This window comes from Bubalus kerabau, chromosome 2, assembly GCF_029407905.1.
Source record: "Bubalus kerabau isolate K-KA32 ecotype Philippines breed swamp buffalo chromosome 2, PCC_UOA_SB_1v2, whole genome shotgun sequence".
Taxonomy (NCBI): domain Eukaryota; kingdom Metazoa; phylum Chordata; class Mammalia; order Artiodactyla; family Bovidae; genus Bubalus; species Bubalus kerabau.
Genome location: NC_073625.1, coordinates 113,375,462 through 113,393,497, shown reverse-complemented (window position 1 = coordinate 113,393,497; position 18,036 = coordinate 113,375,462). Strand labels below are relative to the sequence as shown.

At 42.1% G+C, this 18,036-nt stretch overlaps 2 protein-coding genes across 7 annotated transcripts in view; both read left to right on the top strand.

The window, feature by feature from the left end:
* Window positions 1-18,036, top strand: part of MIX23 (mitochondrial matrix import factor 23) — a 263,993-nt gene that overhangs the window by 73,392 nt on the left and 172,565 nt on the right. The gene's annotated exons all lie outside the window — the stretch shown is intronic.
* The window catches only part of PARP9 (poly(ADP-ribose) polymerase family member 9), a 31,005-nt gene that overhangs the window by 93 nt on the left and 12,876 nt on the right, over window positions 1-18,036 (top strand). For 2 of the 5 annotated variants that reach the window (XM_055568379.1, XM_055568384.1), the window contains exons 2-7: window positions 5,585-5,664; window positions 6,626-6,764; window positions 8,602-9,452; window positions 12,150-12,377; window positions 13,610-13,825; window positions 17,254-17,317. In XM_055568379.1, coding sequence (XP_055424354.1) covers window positions 5,650-5,664; window positions 6,626-6,764; window positions 8,602-9,452; window positions 12,150-12,377; window positions 13,610-13,825; window positions 17,254-17,317 — 1,513 coding nt within the window. In that variant the 5' untranslated portion in view covers window positions 5,585-5,649. Of the gene's footprint in view, window positions 1-11; window positions 635-5,584; window positions 5,665-6,625; window positions 6,765-8,601; window positions 9,453-12,149; window positions 12,378-13,609; window positions 13,826-17,253; window positions 17,318-18,036 lie in introns of those variants that run through there. The other 3 variants (XM_055568380.1, XM_055568381.1, XM_055568382.1) reach the window with 3 other exon arrangements.

Sequence of the window (18,036 nt, the reverse complement as noted above, 5' to 3'; positions counted from 1 at the left end):
CCCCGGAGGGTGGGCGCAGAGGCTTCCCGGGGGTCCTCTCCTGCGGGCTCGCGCCAGAGGTGGGGAGAGGCGCGCGAGGGACTGGCGCCCAGTGCTGGGCTTCCCCTGGGGAGGGTAGAGACGGGGCAGATGCTCAAGTCAGAGAAAGTTTCTCCTGAGTTTGTGATTCCTTTTAACTCTTATTGTTACTGTTATTTGCAGGGAAAATGTAATTCACATTCTAAGTTCAGGTTAAACTCACCTACATTCCAAAAAATTTGAATTTGTTCACCTGAATTATGCCATATCAGCTGTTACCTCTCTCTCACGCAGTACTTTAGACTGGCTCTTCGGGCTTTTCCGCCCTCCTTTCTCCATTTAGCCAACAATGCTGAACTTCATGGGGGCTTCCCTGGTGGCTCAGGGTTAAAGAATCCGCCTGCCAATACAGGAGACCCAGTGACACGGGCTCCATCCCTGAGTGGGGAAGATCCCCTGGAGTAGCAAATGGCAATCCACTCCAGTATTCTTGCCTGGAAAATTCCATGAACAGAGGATCCTGGTGGACTACAGTCCATGAAGTCGCAAAGAGTCAGACAGGACTGAGCACGTATGCACTGAACTGCAGGGCTGCCCTGTGTACTATGGAATAAAGGTGAGAGCCGAGGTACCACACCTCATCTGCTGGTATCTGGAGTCAGACTTGTGACTCAAGAAGCAAAATCTCTCAAAGCCCTCAAGAGGAAGTTTGAAGTAAAGCAGAATCTTAAAAGAGAGAAGGAGAGGGAGGGATGGGGCTCATCAAAGGCATAGGAACCACCTTATGTGAAGCACAGACGTAGCACGGAGGCTTTGGAAAGGATGTGATGAATAAGGGAGATGACAGAGGAAGGGTCTAGTGGAATATAATGTGTCTAATAGACATATTGGGCTTCCCTGGTGGCTCAGATGGTAAAGAATCTGCCTGCAATGCAGGAGACCTGAGTTTGATCCCTGGGTTGGGCAGATTCCCCTGGAGAAGGAAATGGCTACCAACTCTAGTACTCCAGTATTCTTGCCTGGAGAGCTCCAAGGACAGAGGTGCAAATATAGTGTGAGCTACATATTAATTTAAGATTTTTCAATAGCTAGAATTTTTAAAGTACACACAGGTGAAAATAATTTTAATTTTATGTTCTTTTGGTCACAATATCCTAAATTAATCATTTCCACATGTAATCAATGTTAAAAACTTATTAATGAGATATTTTACACTCTTTTTTGTCATCGTAGGTCATTGCAATCCAGTGTTATCTCACATTTGCATCATCTTTCAGTTGTGTTTAGCCACATTGCCACATTTCAAGTGCTCCAAGAGCTGCACGTGGCTAATGGCCCACACTGGACAGCACAGTTCTAAATGTCGAAAAGTCTTGAAGATCGATAGGGAGATATGGAAGACAGATAAGTAGGGCAAACAGGAGAGTGATTTGTCAGATGTGCATTTTAGAAATGTGGTGTTGGCAATGATGTGGAGGACACATTTCCATGCAAGGGTGAATGGAGATGGAGAGGTCAGAGATAAAGTTTTTGCAGATGTCTGGTAAGACTGTAAATGGGTGAGTCTTTATACAGAGCAATTTGGCTGTACTATCAGAATTATGACTGCATATTCATTCTTATTTTGCAGGTCCACTTCTAGGAATTTGTCCTGTTGATTGATTAGCACCTGTGTGAAGTGACCTATGTACTAAGTTGTTCTTTACAGCCTTTTTTAATAATAGCAAAAGATTAGGAACCACTTAAGTGTCCATAAGGGCTTCCCTGATGGTTCAGATGGTAAAGAATCTGCCTGCAATGCAGGAGACCTGGGTTCGATCCCTGGATTGGGAAGATCCCCTGGAGGAGGTCATGGCAACCCACTCCAGTATTCTTGCCTGGAGAATCCCCATAGACAGAAGAGCCTGGTGGGCTACAGTTCATGAGGTTGCAGAGAGTTGGACACAACTGAGCAACTAAGCACAGCACATAGCAAGTGTCCATAAAAGGGATTGCTGCTGCTGCTGCTAAGTCACTTCAGTTGTGTCCGACTCTGTGCGACCCCATAGACCGCAGCCCACCAGGCTCTCCCGCCCCTGGGATTCTCCAGGCAAGAACACTGGAGTGGGTTGCCATTTCCTTCTCCAATGCATGAAAGTGAAAAGTGAAAGTGAAGTCGCTTAGTCGTATCCAACCCTCAGCGACCCCATGGACTGCAGCCTACCAGGCTCCTCTGTCCATGGGATTTTACTAGTAGGTGAATAGCTTACAATGCATCTATACGATGGAATATAGGCTAACATGGAAAGATCTTTAGGATACCTTAAATGGAAAAGGCAAGATGCAGAATAGTGCATATTAGATGCTACCTTTTGAGGATGGGCCCAGGCTCTGAGGAGCACTCTGACCAAAGCTGGTGTCCCAGAGCTTCCTCCCCAAGAGGGCAAAGGCCCAGAGGTGAAGGAAGGAGAGTTTGGAGAGCATCAAGTAGTGCCATTTCATAGCACTGAAGTTCTGTGGGAGCATTAGGTATGTAAAAGGGAAGCAGGGAAACTAAAATTTCAGAGACCCTTGGATGCCAGGCTGAAGAGCTTGAGATTTACCATAGGCAATGGAGTCTGTTGAAGGTTTTGAGCAGACAGTGCTTCTCAATAAATGTCTACTTTATGAGAGTTTTTTTTTTTAAAAAATGCTACCTTTTGTGTAAAAATGCCCCTGGAAGGATATTGGTGAAGCTAATAGCATTGATTGCCTCTGGGAAGGGGATTTACTGAGGGGAGTAGGAGGGAGCCGTTTTATACGTTCTAAATTTGAACCAGTAAATGTACCTGGTAACTATTTAAACAATAAAGCATAAAGTAACGTACATTTAAGTCTTTAAAGAGAATGTATTGCCATAGCTCAGTCAAGGAGCCCTGAAAGCTGTGAAGTGAAGTGTTATCCGTGGGCAAGGAGGGTAGGGCCACATCCTACCGTGATTTAGGTGGACAGGACCCTGTGATGAACTGAATATGAAACAGAAGAGAAGATTCTAGATTTCTGACTTGAGTAGATAAATGGTGTATTGTTTACCAAGCTGTGGGATCCAGGAGATAAAGCATGGATTTTGGAGGGATTGGGTGAGGGTAGGTAGCAGTGTTGGAGAAGGCAATGGCACCCCACTCCAGTACTCTTGCCTGGAAAATCCCATGGACGGAGGAGCCTGGTGGGCTGCAGTCCATGGGGTCGCTAGGAGTCGGACACGACTGAGCGACTTCACTTTCACCTTTCACTTTCATGCATTGGAGAAGGAAATGGCAACCCACTCCAGTGTTCTTGCCTGGAGAATCCCAGGAACGGGGGAGCCTGGTGGGCTCCCGTCTCTGGGGTCGCACAGAGTCGGACACGACTGAAGCGACTTAGCAGCAGGTAGCAATGTGGGGAGTGGAGATGAGATTATGGATCCAGATTTTCAGAGGCTGTATTGAGGGAACTATGGGACGTTCAGGTAGACTTGAAAAATTCAGCTTAGGAGAGCCATAGCCTAGAGTTACAGGTATGGGAATCATATTTGCAACTGGTGAGTTGAAGTCATGAGAGTAGATGAGATCACATTTGGAGAGTATTTAGAAAGAGTTGAGACATGCCTCTCATAAAATCCTGGAACAGCTGATGAAGGTTGAATCCAGTTGAAAGGTCTGTAAAGGCAAAGTGAGAGGTGACAAGAACCAGGGGAAGATGGCATTGGAGAAGCCTAAAAGCAGAGGTTCAGGAATCAGGTCATGAAATGAATGAAACTATAGAGAAGGGCCAAATAAAGAGTAGGAAAGAGGAGAGGAGAGTCCACTGGGGTTAGTCACCTGGAAGACACTGATGAGCAGTTTCAGAGAATGCTCGGGGTGAACTGGGAGCCAGACTGCTGTGGGCTGAGCAGGCAGATGGACAGAGAGTCAACTCCTTCAGCCGCCCATGAAGAGAAAGGAACATAGTAGGACCAGCAATGAAAAGTTGGGAAGGCTTTTTTCGCTGTTGTTGCTGTTAAAATAGAAGAGATTGAGTGTTTGGGGCCATATGCTCCTTTCCTTGTTTCTAATTACTTTGGGGTTAAAAGAGTGCCGCCCCATACTGACCAGTCTGTCCCAATGCCTTAAAAACTCCCTGATGCCTCAGCGGTAAAGAACCCGCCTGCAATGCAGAAGATGTGGATTCCATCCCTGGGTCAGGAAGATTCCCTGCAGAGGGAGATGGCAACCCACTCCAGTATTCTTGCCTGGGAAATCCCATGGACTGAGGAGCCTAGCGGTCTACAGTCCACGGGGTCGCGAAAGAGTTGGACACGACTAAGAACTAAGCACAGCATAGCACATCAAAAGCAAAAACCCACCAGAAGCCCACAGCAGAAGCTGACTCAGTTTTCCTTCTTTTGTGAAAACAGCAGTGCCCTCTGGAGGCAAAAATGTGTCTTCTCCTTGCATTTTAGGATTGTACTTGAACTTGCTTTTCCTGACATTTAATAATAGTGCTCTGATACTGCAGATAGCTGTACAAAATTTTCCTTTTGCAAAAGCATTAGAAATGATTTCAGAGGCCCTCAGGCGACTGTGTGGCAACAGGTGTGAGCAGCTGTGTCTTTAAGCATTTTTATTATTCTCCCCAGTCTTTAATTATGTTAGAAAAATCATTAAAATGTGTTTTCCCAGGGTTTCTGACTTTTATCCACATAATCCCCTTTATAATTAGATCAGGGATATTTATCACAAATTCAATAATGTATATCCCCACAGGCACAAATACAGTTTCCTCTTTCTTCAGACACTGTCCAGGGGTCTTCACTCATTCATAGGCTGGTTTTCTTTTTTCTTTCTCTTTTGAATTTCCCATGTTTTATTAAAAATCTTTTAGGGTTTAAATTTTTTATTTTGCTGTTGTCTTTTTTTCCTGAATGCAATAGTCAAATTGCACAAATTGCAATGTATTCTCAAGTCATTTTTAATTAATTAATTTTAACTGAAGGGTAATTACAGCATTGTGGCAGTTTTTGCCATACATTGACATGAGTCAGCCATGGGTGCACATGTGTCCCTCCATCCTGGACCCCACTCCCACCTCATCCCCCTGGGTTGTCCTAGAGCACGGGCTTTGAGTACCCTGCTTCATGCATTGAACCTGCACTGGTCATTGTTTTACATACGATAATATACATGTTTCAATGGTATTCTCTAAATCATCCCACCCTCGCACAGGCTTGTTTTTCCTCATTGCTCTCTGAATGCTGTGCTCACGTGTCGTCATCTTTCCTCTTCTAAAAATGTAAAAGCCTGCTTCATCCTTCAAGACCTGGCCCTAGCCTCACCTTCCCCATACAGATTTCCCTGCTGTAGCCCATACAGCTCTTTGCCTTCTCTGAACTGCCATTATGGTTTCAATTGGAAGCTCTCAGTAAAAGATAAAAGGTAAACAACAGAAGCAAAAACAGTGTTTGCATGTTCACCAACGGAATGAAAAATAACTCAAGATCAGAAATCATGTTTAGTCTTCCAGTTGTGTATCCTCACCGAATTCCCTAAGATGCTCATCAGTGCTTATGCATCCTTCTATTCATCCCTAGAAGGGGGCTGCCATATTTGGGAAACGCAAAACAGCAAACATTGAAAGACCTCAGAGACCTGGAGGATGGACTTTTCCAAGGTAAAAAGCATAAATGTGTAAGTTATAGACTTTGATCAGCACATCATAGTTCTTTCTAAGATAGCAAAAATTCTGGGATTTCCAGTTTATACCTGGCAATCTTGTTTGGTTTTAATATCCCAATAAAAGTTTTCTCCTTGCCTCATGTGAGAGATGGGGAATCAAGGATGTGCTAATATAATCAACAGAGTCAACATGAGGATGGGTGATTTTTTCAGAATGTTGCCTCAGTATCATTTTTATTTTCTCTGCTCGGCAATTCTACTTTTGTAGCATGAGGGATGGAGAAGGAAATGGCAATGCACTCCAGTATTCTTGCCTGGAGAATCCCAGGGACAGAGGAACCTGGTGGGCTGCTGTCTATGGGGTTGCACAGAGTCAGACATGACTGAAGCGACTTAGCAGCTGCAGGAGCAGCAGCATGAGGGGAGGAGGTGGAGGGAGGAGAAATAAAAATAAAGGACCAGGAAAAAGGCACCTCATTGGTTTATCCTGAAAAGTCCACATTCAGGCTTATGTCATTACATAAGCCATTGAAAGTGGGTCCTTTCAGGTTGATGGGGAGGTGAAGCTGATGAGGCTTTTGTCCCCATTTCTTCTGTTCTGTCTAGAGGAACCCCACAAGGCTTTGGAGATTGGAGTCCTCTCTGAGAGTTTGGGGTCTTTTTTGGTCTGTGACCTTTGAGCCTTTTCAGGTGGTAATCTCCAACCCTTCATCTCATCCAGAATTTAAAGTACATTGGCCTCTAGGGAAGAGGGGTAGAGTCAGTGTTGGCTGGAACACTTAGTATTTCAAGTATTCCAGGCACATTGATCAAACAAACGTGTTCCCCTTCCCCTGTCCAACCCAGTGCTCTTAGGAAGATTTCTGTTGCTTTGTGTTTATGAAACTGTATTTGTCATCAGTAATCTGTCAATTATTCCATCTCGATATTTTTGAAACCACTCTTGCTTTTCACAGGGTGTTGGGGCAGCAGCTGACAGTGAGAAACCAGGTAGGATCACCTCACTCTCACTCTTGCCTCAGAAAATCTTTGCTTACATCTTTCCTCAGTGGAGAAAGGGGAATACAGGAGACTATCTCCCCCACCAGCGCTCAGGTGCGTGACTGCAGGGCCTTGTGGGGACCCGGCACATGTGTTCTCTAAGGCTCCCGTTGGTCCTGTTCTTTGCACACAAGATGGGAGACTCTTCTGACAACAGCCCTAGAACTAAAGCTGGCACGAGAGGTGACCCACTGATTGTCTTCTTGCTCAGCAAGGCTTGTAAGAGCCAGATGGAACCTGCCTCATCCTAGGGTGACCCCTTTGAGATTTTCAACCATGGCACAAGCCCATAGGCTCTGACAACTCATGTGCTGCTGCTTTGGGGTAATTGAGGCCATTAGAGGTCTTTCTAGATGGCTCAGATTAGAAATGGGAATTGAAGTAAAAAAAATAATCAGTTAGTGTTGTTCAGTTGCTAAGTTGTATCGGACTCTTTGGGACCTCATGGACTACAGTAAGCTAGGCTCCTCTGTATTCCACTATCTCCTGGAGTTTCCTCAAATTCATGCCCACTGTATGGGTATGCTATCTAACCATCTCATCCTATGCTGCCCGCTTCCCCCTTTGCCTTCAATCTTTCCCAGTCAGTGAAATTACTACATTGTATCTATTTTAGGACACAGATTTTTTTAGGGTCTCTGAAATAAGGCTGCTCCTTATTCACTGATAGGTTTAGTTGGCATCGTTTTTCCTTTCTTGGTGGCATATAGTAATACTTTAGACCCCATGAACTACAGTGTCACAGGTCAGGTTCTCCAGGAAGCAGAAAATGAGATGGAATTAGGAATGCTAAAGGCTTATTGTGAAAGGAAAAGAGAAGAAACCAGATTGGGCAGGTGGAGCCATCAGACTGTAATGAAAATCTGGCAAAGCTCTGCCAGCCTAAAGATTGCTCATGGGCGAAGTTGGACATCAGTGGCCTTATCCAGCTATTGATGGAGCCCCCTGAGAATAATGTGATCTGGGCTGGAAAGCTGAGGGGCTAACACCTGGAGGCTGTTGGCTAATCATCCTCCCCGCTTCACTGAAGGAGGATATGATCAGTTAGCGCATCATCTTGCTGCCACCTGCAGAAAATACTTTTTAGCCGATCAGTTTTAATTCCACCAAAATCATGCTACAAAACTATAATATGATGAAGAGTTATTTACTGTCCTGTTGTCAGTGCTCCTCCCGTCTCCTGGACCATGCCCCCAGGAGCATCCTCGACCAGTGACTGATGGAAGCTGGGTAACCAGCTCTGTCACCCCTGGTGATGTAATTGTAAGACACATGGTCTACACTGCCCCTCTGTGGAGTTAAGCTTCATTTTCTTTGTAACAGCCCCTTTATTCATTTCTTTCCTTTCCTTGTCTCACTTTCCCACTTGATTCTCCCCATCCCATGCCCCTGGTGTTTTCTGGGATAACCTCCCAAATAAACTTATACTCAACCCCTACCTCAGAATCAGCTTCTAGGAGAACCCAAGTCAAGATGTTGACAAAGGCAAACAAGTTATAAATAAAGCCTCCACATATTTTTGACTCATAATTAAGTCTAACACTTGTGCCTTAAGAATGGGTCTTCCCAAACGCGCTATTTTTATGTAGGTTTTTAAAATCTATGAACCTTGATAAACAGTTTCATACCACCGTTATTGCATCATGGTAGCTACCACCAAGTGGGTATTTATTGTATGGCAGGCACACAGCTAATCACTTTATGGTGATACCGTGGAAAACTCTCAGATATCCTTCATCTAAGGAATAAGGGAGAAGCAGGAAGAGGCCTAGAAGTCATCTCTCTTTTTTGCATAGAGGAAGCTCAGTCTCCTGGTGTGAAGTAGAATTAGATCCTTTTCAAAGGACCCCTTGCTCATTTCTTTATTTTTTTATCTTCTCTCCTTTTCCAGAGATTGATACTCTCAGAGGAAACTACAGTCAGCAAATTTCCATTAGTCATGACAACTTCAAAATTTTGAAAAATAATGAGAGTCTGCTGTGTGAAGTCCTCCAGAATAAATTTGGCTGTAACTTTACCTTGGTGTCTCTGGCCCCAGAAGGTAATAACAAGTCTCTACGAGTCTTCAAAAAAATGCTGACTCCCAAGGTAGAGTTATCTATCTGGAAGGACGACCTCACCAGACATGCTGTTGATGCTGTGGTGAATGCAGCCAATGAAGAACTCCTGCATGGAGGGGGCTTGGCCCAGGCCCTTGTGAAAGCTGGCGGCTTTGAAATCCAAGAGGAGAGCAGAGCACTGATTTCCAAATACGGCAGAATTCCAACTGGTGAGATAGTTATCACAGGAGCAGGGAAGCTTCCCTGCCGAAAAATTATCCATGCTGTTGGCCCTCGGTGGTCAATGATGGATAGCCAGGAATGTATTGATAAACTGAAAAGAGCCATTGTAAATATTTTGTGTTTTGTCAGCGGTAAAAATTCTATGAACATTGAGACAGTAGCAATTCCAGCCCTGAGCTCTGGGATTTTCCAGTTCCCTCTGAATCTGTGTACAGAGATCATTGTGCAAACTATCAAAATTTATTTCCAAAGCATGCCAATTGCCAATAATTTAAAAGAAATTCACCTGGTAAGCAATGAGGACCCTACTGTTGCTGCCTTTAAAAACGCTTCAGAAATCATCCTAGGGAGGAATGAGCTTGAATCCCTGGTAAGTCAAGGAGCCACCCAGCCTTTCAATACTATGGTTGTGAACAGCATGACTCTTCAGATTGTCCAAGGCCTCATTGAAAGGCAGGAGGTAAGTCTTTGTTGTATTCTCTTGCACTGTCAAAGGGGTTCCCTGAACTGTGTATTACCTAGCAAGTATGTTTTGAGCATATACTATTTCAAACATGGTTTAGAAAGTATCTTGTTTAGGTTAAGAGTATGGATTTCAGAGCCAGACCATCTGGATTTCAATATTAGCTTTGCCATTTACTAACTGGATGACCTGAATTGAGTTACTTTACCTTTTGGTCCTCAGTTTCTTCATCTGAAAAATGAGGATAATAATAGCACTTATATCTCAGAGTTGGAATCAGAACACATAAACTGCTTAGAATAGAACTTGGCATGTGATAAGTATTTATAATTATTGTTACCATTATTCTCAAGCACCATGAGAAAATAGAACAATCTTTGATTCTAAAGAAGTAAAAATCTACTGTGTTCTTTTCACATAAAAAGATTCTCTAGTTGAAAAGTCTCACTGGGGAGACAAACCATATGAATATTTCTAAAGCAAGCTATCAGTAATAATAAACAAAAAATCTCAATACAAAGTGAATTCATAATATTTCAGAGTATGTACATTTTTGTCACAAGAGTGGAGTATAGTAGATCAAGAAGGATTATTTCAGAAGATACGAGTTTGAATTTGATCTCAAGTTATGATGATTATGAATTGGCAGGAGAAGAAGCCTGGGTAGTTAGAATGACTTAGCAGAGAGATACAGAGAAATTGACAGATCAAAAGTTATAGGCTGGACCAGTCAGGAGTACTAGGTGGAGCTGCAAATTGTATGTGAGTATATGGCATCCGGTCCCATCACTTCATGGGAAATAGATGGGGAAACAGTGGAAACAGTGCCAGACTTTATTTTTCTGGGCTCCAAAATCACTATGGATGGTGACTGCAGCCATGAAATTAAAAAATGCTTACTCCTTGGAAGGAAAGTTATGACCAACCTAGATAGCATATTCAAAAGCAGAGACATTACTTTGCCAATAAAGGTTCGTCTAGTCAAGGCTATGGTTTTTCCTGTGGTCATGTATGGATGTGAGAGTTGGACTGTGAAGAAGGCTGAGCGCCGAAGAATTGATGCTTTTGAACTGTGGTGTTGGAGAAGACTCTTGAGAGTCCCTTGGACTGCAAGGAGATCCAACCAGTCCATTCTGAAGGAGATCAGCCCTGGGATTTCTTTGGAAGGAATGATGCTAAAGCTGAAACTCCAGTACTTTGGCCACCTCATGCGAAGAGTTGACTCATTGGAAAAGACTCTGATGCTGGGAGGGATTGGGGGCAAGAGGAGAAGGGGATGACAGAGGATGAGATGGCTGGATGGCATCACTGACTCGATAGACATGAGTCTGAGTGAACTCCGGGAGTTGGTGATGGACAGGGAGGCCTGGCGTGCTGCGATTCATGGGGTTGCAAAGAGTCGGACACAACTGAGCGACTGATCTGATCTGATCTGATATGGCTCTGTGCCAGGGGCTGTGGAGGATACAAATTGTAACTTAGCCTTTAGCCAGGGATAGTAGGGCACAAAGGTGAGGGCATTGACAGGGAGGGGATAGAGTCAAGGTAACAGTGAACCAGGTGCTTCTGGATTAGTGCAGCTTCTCTACCAGGCAGAGAGCACCTTGACGTTGGGGACTGTCACTTGTTCATCTCTGTAGCCCTGGAGCTGGTCTCTGGGCATGCATGTTGGTGTTCAACAAGTTATTGACAAATAACTGAAAGGAGGCAGCAGAGAGCAGGGGCTGCAACAGAGGAAGAGAAAGAATATAAGGCTATATTCTCTATTACCCCCATGGATCCGTGACTCTCCTGTGGCCATAGTCAAACAGGATTAATCACAAGTGAAAAAATTCCATTTATTGCTTACAAGACAATTAGAAAGAAGACTGAGGGGACCCCAGGAGATGAAATATTTATTTGATAAATCATTAATATGCCAATTTAAAATTAAAGTGGAAATATCCTGGTTGAATAGCTTATTCCTTTAACTAAAATTTTATTATATTTAATTATTACCAACATTAAGAATTTTAAAATTTGTAAAGGGTGCCATTGCCTCCAACTTGCAAATTCTGATTGCATTTTCAAAGTGACACATTCATTAATACCCATGAGAAGTACATAAGTTACCCCAAAAGGAGCCAAAGCCATCAAGATGAATTAGGGGGACCTGGGGACCCCCACCAAGAGGGAGACTTACTTCCCACTGTAGACTTTTTCATCTCATTTGTGCTTTCTTTAACCATGTGCCACTTACTTTAAAAAACACGAACTTTAGGGAGTAGAAATTTCCTTATAAATTTTATTTCCACTCTGTAAGACAACATGAACATTCACATAGAAACAGCGAAAAGTGAAGACAGTGGATTATAGAATGAAACCACTTATTGATGAAGCTTAAAACAAATCATAGAGAAGGTTCTGAATCTGGGAATATTGGGAGTAAAAGCCAGCAAGGGGCTGACAGATGTTTGCAATAAAAATTGTATTATCTCCATGTTTTACGTAATTTCTGATTAGCACGAACAGACTCATGGTAATCAAATGATCACTCTTTGGAAATTTTATATCTGTTATTAAGTGATAGTTTTGTGGATTTAGGATCTTCAAAAGTATTTTTCAAAGCTCTTCAGGAAAATAAATATTTAAATTAGTCATTTAAGAAAAAGTAATATAACACTGAACCCTGTTCATTTTTTTTTCCCTTTTCAGACAGATGTAATTGTTAATTCTGTATACCCCTGTACTGGTCTTAGAGCTGGGTCTGTGTCAGAATCAATTCTAAAAGCAGCCGGAGATGAAATAGAGCGGGAATTACACCAAAAAATAACTAAGACACTACTAGATTCCCAGTTGGTACTGGTCACAAGAGGATTTAAATTGTCTTGCAAATACATATACCATGTGTTATGGACTTCAGAATATTCTGAACAAAAACTGGTAAGGTCAAAATAAATTTATCTTTCTGTGTCTCCAAAGTCTATGTAATAGTCTGTTGAATTTCCATCATGTCATGACATTCATGATATGTTATTGTCAAGTGGAATATTCCCCATTCTCTACTACCTGAAATAGTAAACAGATGTTGTGGTCACAAATTGTCTTAAGAAGTTTAATTTAAATTATCGCTTAGTCCGTGTCTGAATTTTAAGTGGGCATGCCACAGATAGACACAGAAACATCAGGCTCCCTCTCTGCACTTGTTCACCTCCATACCCAGTGGCCCTACAGGCCTCTTCTTACATATGGGCCAGGCACTCAGCCTCTCCATATCTCCTGCCATCTGTTAAATCCCAGGAGGACCTGGGATCTCTCTTCCAGTATCATTCCAGTCAAATCTGTTACCTGTGAGGGCTTCTCTGTGGTAAAGTACCTGTGGTAAAGCTTAGCTTTCTGGCTGACTCTACAACTGAGGGGCATAAATTGTATATGTTAAGGACTAGGGGGAACCCACTGAAATGTAGAGAGAGGGAAACTTAATCTCCTTTTCTGTCTTTGTCCATATTTATTTTATCATCATTTCTGATCTTCTCTTGTCTAGAGAGCCCGCAAATCCCAAATTGGTCATTCAGTCACTCTCTGCTTTTTCTAGTCACTCAGTTTTCCAAGGTCCTTGCACATTGGTATGATCTTCTTACATTAGTATAACTAACATACTAGTATATTAGTATAATGTAAGAAAGTTATCCAATAACCTTCCTACTACAGTGTTCAGTTTGAATGTTGAAATATTGATGGAAGTTTAAATCTGCCAAAAATAAATTACATGACAGATCTTAATGACTTTAAATAAATGTTGATCACTTACTTTAACCTCTCCCTCCTTTATTAAAGCTCTTTATGTTGATCCAGAAGATTGGCTCTCTAATCTGGGGAGAAGGCTACATAAATTGAGGGCAATCCCGATGCCCAAATGTCCTGAATGGCACAAAATATACCAGTCAGTCACTTCAGTTTCTCAACCCTTTCATTTCTCATCATCTAACCTTACAGCTGTAATGGGTCCCCTATGGAGTGCTACCTTTCCTGTTCTCTGAGGAGGCATGGGCATGGCCCTGAGGAATAGTGGAGGTTGGTGTTATAAAATATGGGCAGGATTAAAGGGTAAGTGGGTAAGTGAAGTCTTATTTTTGACTCAAAATACTAATCTTAAATTTGTGTTTTTCCTATAGCCATTGAAAGCTGCGATGAAGAAATGCTTGGAAAAATGCCTTGAACTAAATATGACTTCCATTTCCTTTCCTGCCTTTGGGACTGGAACCACTGGTATGAAGAAGAGTGAAGCAGCAGAGATTATGTTTAATGAAGTTTTAATATTTGCCAGACAAAATTTGCAACAATTAGCTGTAAAGTTTGTGATCTTCCCCAAAGAATTGGAGACATATAAGGTAAGTTAATATCTTAGAAATGTCCTGTGGTTCATTCACATACATTTACTCAACAACATCTATTTAGTATCTCCAAAGTAAGATACAGGTTTTGTTAAGTGCTGTGGAGCATGATGATGATCTAACTTGGTGAAATTTAATTTTTATAAATCATTCACCTCTGACCTAGTAAGGAATGTCATTGTAGAAGCCATGTCTACCCCACTACCTAGCTTTTCTCTTGTCCTTTGTTGGCATTTATTCTTCCCTCTGCTCCTTAAAGGTACGCAACCTCCGAGTTTTGTGGGGTCCTTTGCTCCTCCCCTTCTCTTTCCCACTTTCCAGCCTGTCTCCATGTGGGTAGTTGCCATTTTCTCTCTCTACAAGAAAACAAGCTTAGACTTGTTCTAGTTTGTGCTTTCCTGGAACAAGTGTAAATGTTTTTATTCCTCTTGCTGCCTTGCTAGATGGGGGAGGTTTGTAGTGTTAGCTGATTTCCATTGCTGACCTCAAGCTATCTATGTTACATCCCCAAAGGAGGAATTGGAAAGAGACATTCACCGTGGAGTCTCATGAGCCTGTGTAAGCCAGCTCTAGTACACCACTGTCTCATCCACAGCTGACCTGCAAAACTGGTGAATTACCCAGTGATACAGCTTATCTTCTTGACAAAATTAAACATCCTGTCATTCCAATGAAGTTCACCAATTCCACCCACCACCCACTGCAGAGGACTATTACTAGGCCCAGATGGGTGCTCAGAATACATCCCTGGACTGTCCATAAAGCACCATATCCCTATAAGAGGAATTAGCCACAACTAGAAAAGAAAGTGGAGCTTCCCTCATCAGTAAAGACTCAGTAAAGCTCAGTCAGTAAAGAATCCTCCTGATTGTAGGAGACCTGGGTTTGATTCCTGGATTGGGAAGATCCCCTGAAGAAGGAAATGGCAACCCACTTCAGTATTCTTGCCTGGAGAATCCCATGGACAGGGGAGCCTGGCAGGCTACAGTCCATGGGATCACAAGAGTTGGACACGACTTAGCAACTAAACCACCACCAGAAAAGAAAGTGCTTGTGCTCATCAACATACAAGCAAAAATGTAAATGGCAGTTCAACAATACAGAAAACCATGGTCTGAGAGCTCCCCTGGGGGCCAATAACAAAAGTAGTTGCCATGAGTTACATCAGCCAGGTACTGTGCCAAGAAGAAGCTAGCCCTTATTGTCATCTCCATCTTACAAGTGGGACCAGAGATTAATATGTACATACCTAGACCAGTGGCTGAGCCAAGAGTCCAACCTCTGTCTGTTGGTCTGACCCTAAAGCCTGTGTTCTGAAACACTAAACAAAAATATAGGGAAAAAAATATCATGAAGGATGATACAGCTTTCAGTTTTGTGACTCAAAGGAGAAGATTATCTTAAAAAGTAACTTATATTGTACCCTGAACAATGACCATTCCTTCAGGCTTTTTTCAGTGTTAACACTACATTTTAGGGCTTCCCTAGTGGCTCACATGGTAAAGAATCTGCCTGCAATGCAGGAGACTCGTGTTCAATCCCTGGGTTGGGAAGATCCCCTGGAGAAGGAAATGGCAACCACTCTAGTATTCTTGCCTGGGAAATCCCATGGACAGAGGAGCCTGGCGGGCTATATAGTCCATGGGATCACAAAGAGTCGGACACAACTGAGTGACTAACACTTACTTACTACATAATATCCATGTGGAAGTGTGACATGTGCATACACATATGTATACACCTCTAGTCTTTTTCTAAGCACATCTTTTCCTCCTAAATGAGTCTTTCAACAAGGACTTTATGTTCAGAAAGAACAGAGGGTAGTTTGTACACTTCACGGGGGGCATTACCTTGGCAAGGTTCCTACAGTCCAGAGAATGGATTTGTCAGACATCTAGAGTTGACCTGGCTCAGGAAGACCAGCGTATACTGAACTCACAATAAAGTGATACTTATGTTCACACACTGATGAATTTCCAATTCATGAATAACAATGAGCAAATAACTCCCCAGCTGACCTATATACCGTGTTCATTAGTATTTCATGATGATAAGGCTCCTGGGTGGTGCTGAGTATGTACAAAAGGCAATGGATAGTCCTTCATTTGGTTATTTAACAAATATGTGTTGCATATCTACCTTGTGCCAGACATTACATCTCAGAATAAGAAACTCCTTACTAGGAACACTCCTCACATTCTTCACACGAGTTGTTGGTCTTTTGTGGACAGAACTGGGAAAACTGCCAAGTTCTTGCTATTTGGATCTGCATTTCCAAACTGCTTGTTATCCACACCTTCTAAATTTTTGGTCCTGATTAAGTTACAGTTTTCTTTCATTTTCAATTCAGAAGCCTTGCCTCATTGATTTCTAACCCAGGAATGCCTACTGACTTTAAGTGAATTTGGAAAAAAGCTGATTTGTATCCATTTTGTGTTTGACAGCTATTGTTAGTCCATTTATCAGCAGATAATATTATCTTGTTTATTTTGGAGGGCAGGGAAGCTCCTCCCTGTTATGACCACTCCAGGTACTAAATAAATATGAGGGCTTTTTTGCTCTTGAAATAGCAATTGCAAATATAATTTTTGAAGAAAAACTGCCTCAGGTTAAGAAACTTCATTATTAAAGTTCAGATGAAATGAAGATTCTAGACTTTACTTCATTATCTACCATCTTTTTCAATGAAGAATTACTGCCAATTGCATCAACTTTAAACAAAGAAGACCCTGTGCATGGTGGTTCCAAACCCCAGGAGAGATGAGTTTTTTCAAATGGATACTATGATAAAGGATCTACATGGCAATATACATAAATCTCTGTGTGCATACTGTCATATAATAATAATTAAAACAATAGCTAACATCTTGAATATTTACAATAGCCTGGGTACAATTTTAAGCACTTTATAAAAATTGATCAAACTACAGTGTGGTATGCATATAACTTTTAAAAATGAATTTGTTTTATTGATTACAAGAACATCTGCCACTATTTGTCTTCTTCAGTGATATATCCACACCTTTAGTTCAGTGCCTAATATATAATTTGTCATTGTTGTGGGGTGTGTGTGTGCTCAGTCATGCCTGACTCTTTGCAACCCCATGGTAGCAGGGCATTAATATCTATGAATGATTATATTTTGCTTTGGGATGTACATTCTCCTTTTTTTATGCCAGATTTTAAGAGTTTTTCCTTTCCATTTTTCCTATACTTGTTTCCCCTATATGTTCTAATAGATTGTAGTGCTGCATTGGCTGTTCCCGAGGACTTTCTTAAAGGTTGCTTTAGATTTGTGACAGTGGGAATAGGGGATGACAGAGTGGGTGAGGTCAGGTATGGCGAGTGCAAGTAAAGAGAGGGATTTTAATGACAGTAGCTAAAAGCCCCACTTAGGACTCTCTGCTCTGTTTTGCTTCTTGCAGGCTTTCAGTGCTGAAATGGAAAAGAATAAGTTCAAGCTGCAGGGTCCCAACAATTACCCTGGTGGTGAGTAAGAAACTCATGGGTCTAGAAATATAGTCTCCCACCGTAGACTCATTCTATTCTTGATCATCTGAAGTAATGGAGGGGAGAAGATGAATACATAAGCCACATATGTTTCATTGTGCTCCTGCCTGGATACCTGTGTGCTCTATACCTGGCCACGATTCTATTTTTGCTCATCCTAGTTTCATGATATGAACAGAGAGAGGCTAAGTTACAGTCACAGTAGGTAATCCACAGTGTGGGTAGTTCATTCACAAAAAGCTGGCTCTATTTTTTCATGAGCTTACTAAACCAGTTAGTCTTTCTGTTTTGAATGGAGTGGTGTCTAAATAGGGTTATTCATTAGTAATCATAGAAAATACATCTCAGTAATACCAGATAATAATAAGTAGATTAACCCAATGCTAGTCACCCTGAGTAATCAGTGGGATCATGATGGAAACTTTAAAAAACAAATAAAAATATGTATGGCCCAACTCTACAGATTCTAATTCAGGAACTCAGGGTCTGGGCCAAGCATGTATATTTTTCAGTGCTTCCTGGTCAGTTTGGCTGCTGAACCAGATTTGGGAATCACTGGATTAAACTAGTCCTGGTTGTTGTTGGAGAAGAATTAACTTTGTCTTATAACTTCATTCCTTTAGAGGAGTTTGAGTAGACTGAGATGGAATTGTGTCATGACAATTTAGATACATAGTTCTGAAATAGTCTTTTTTAAA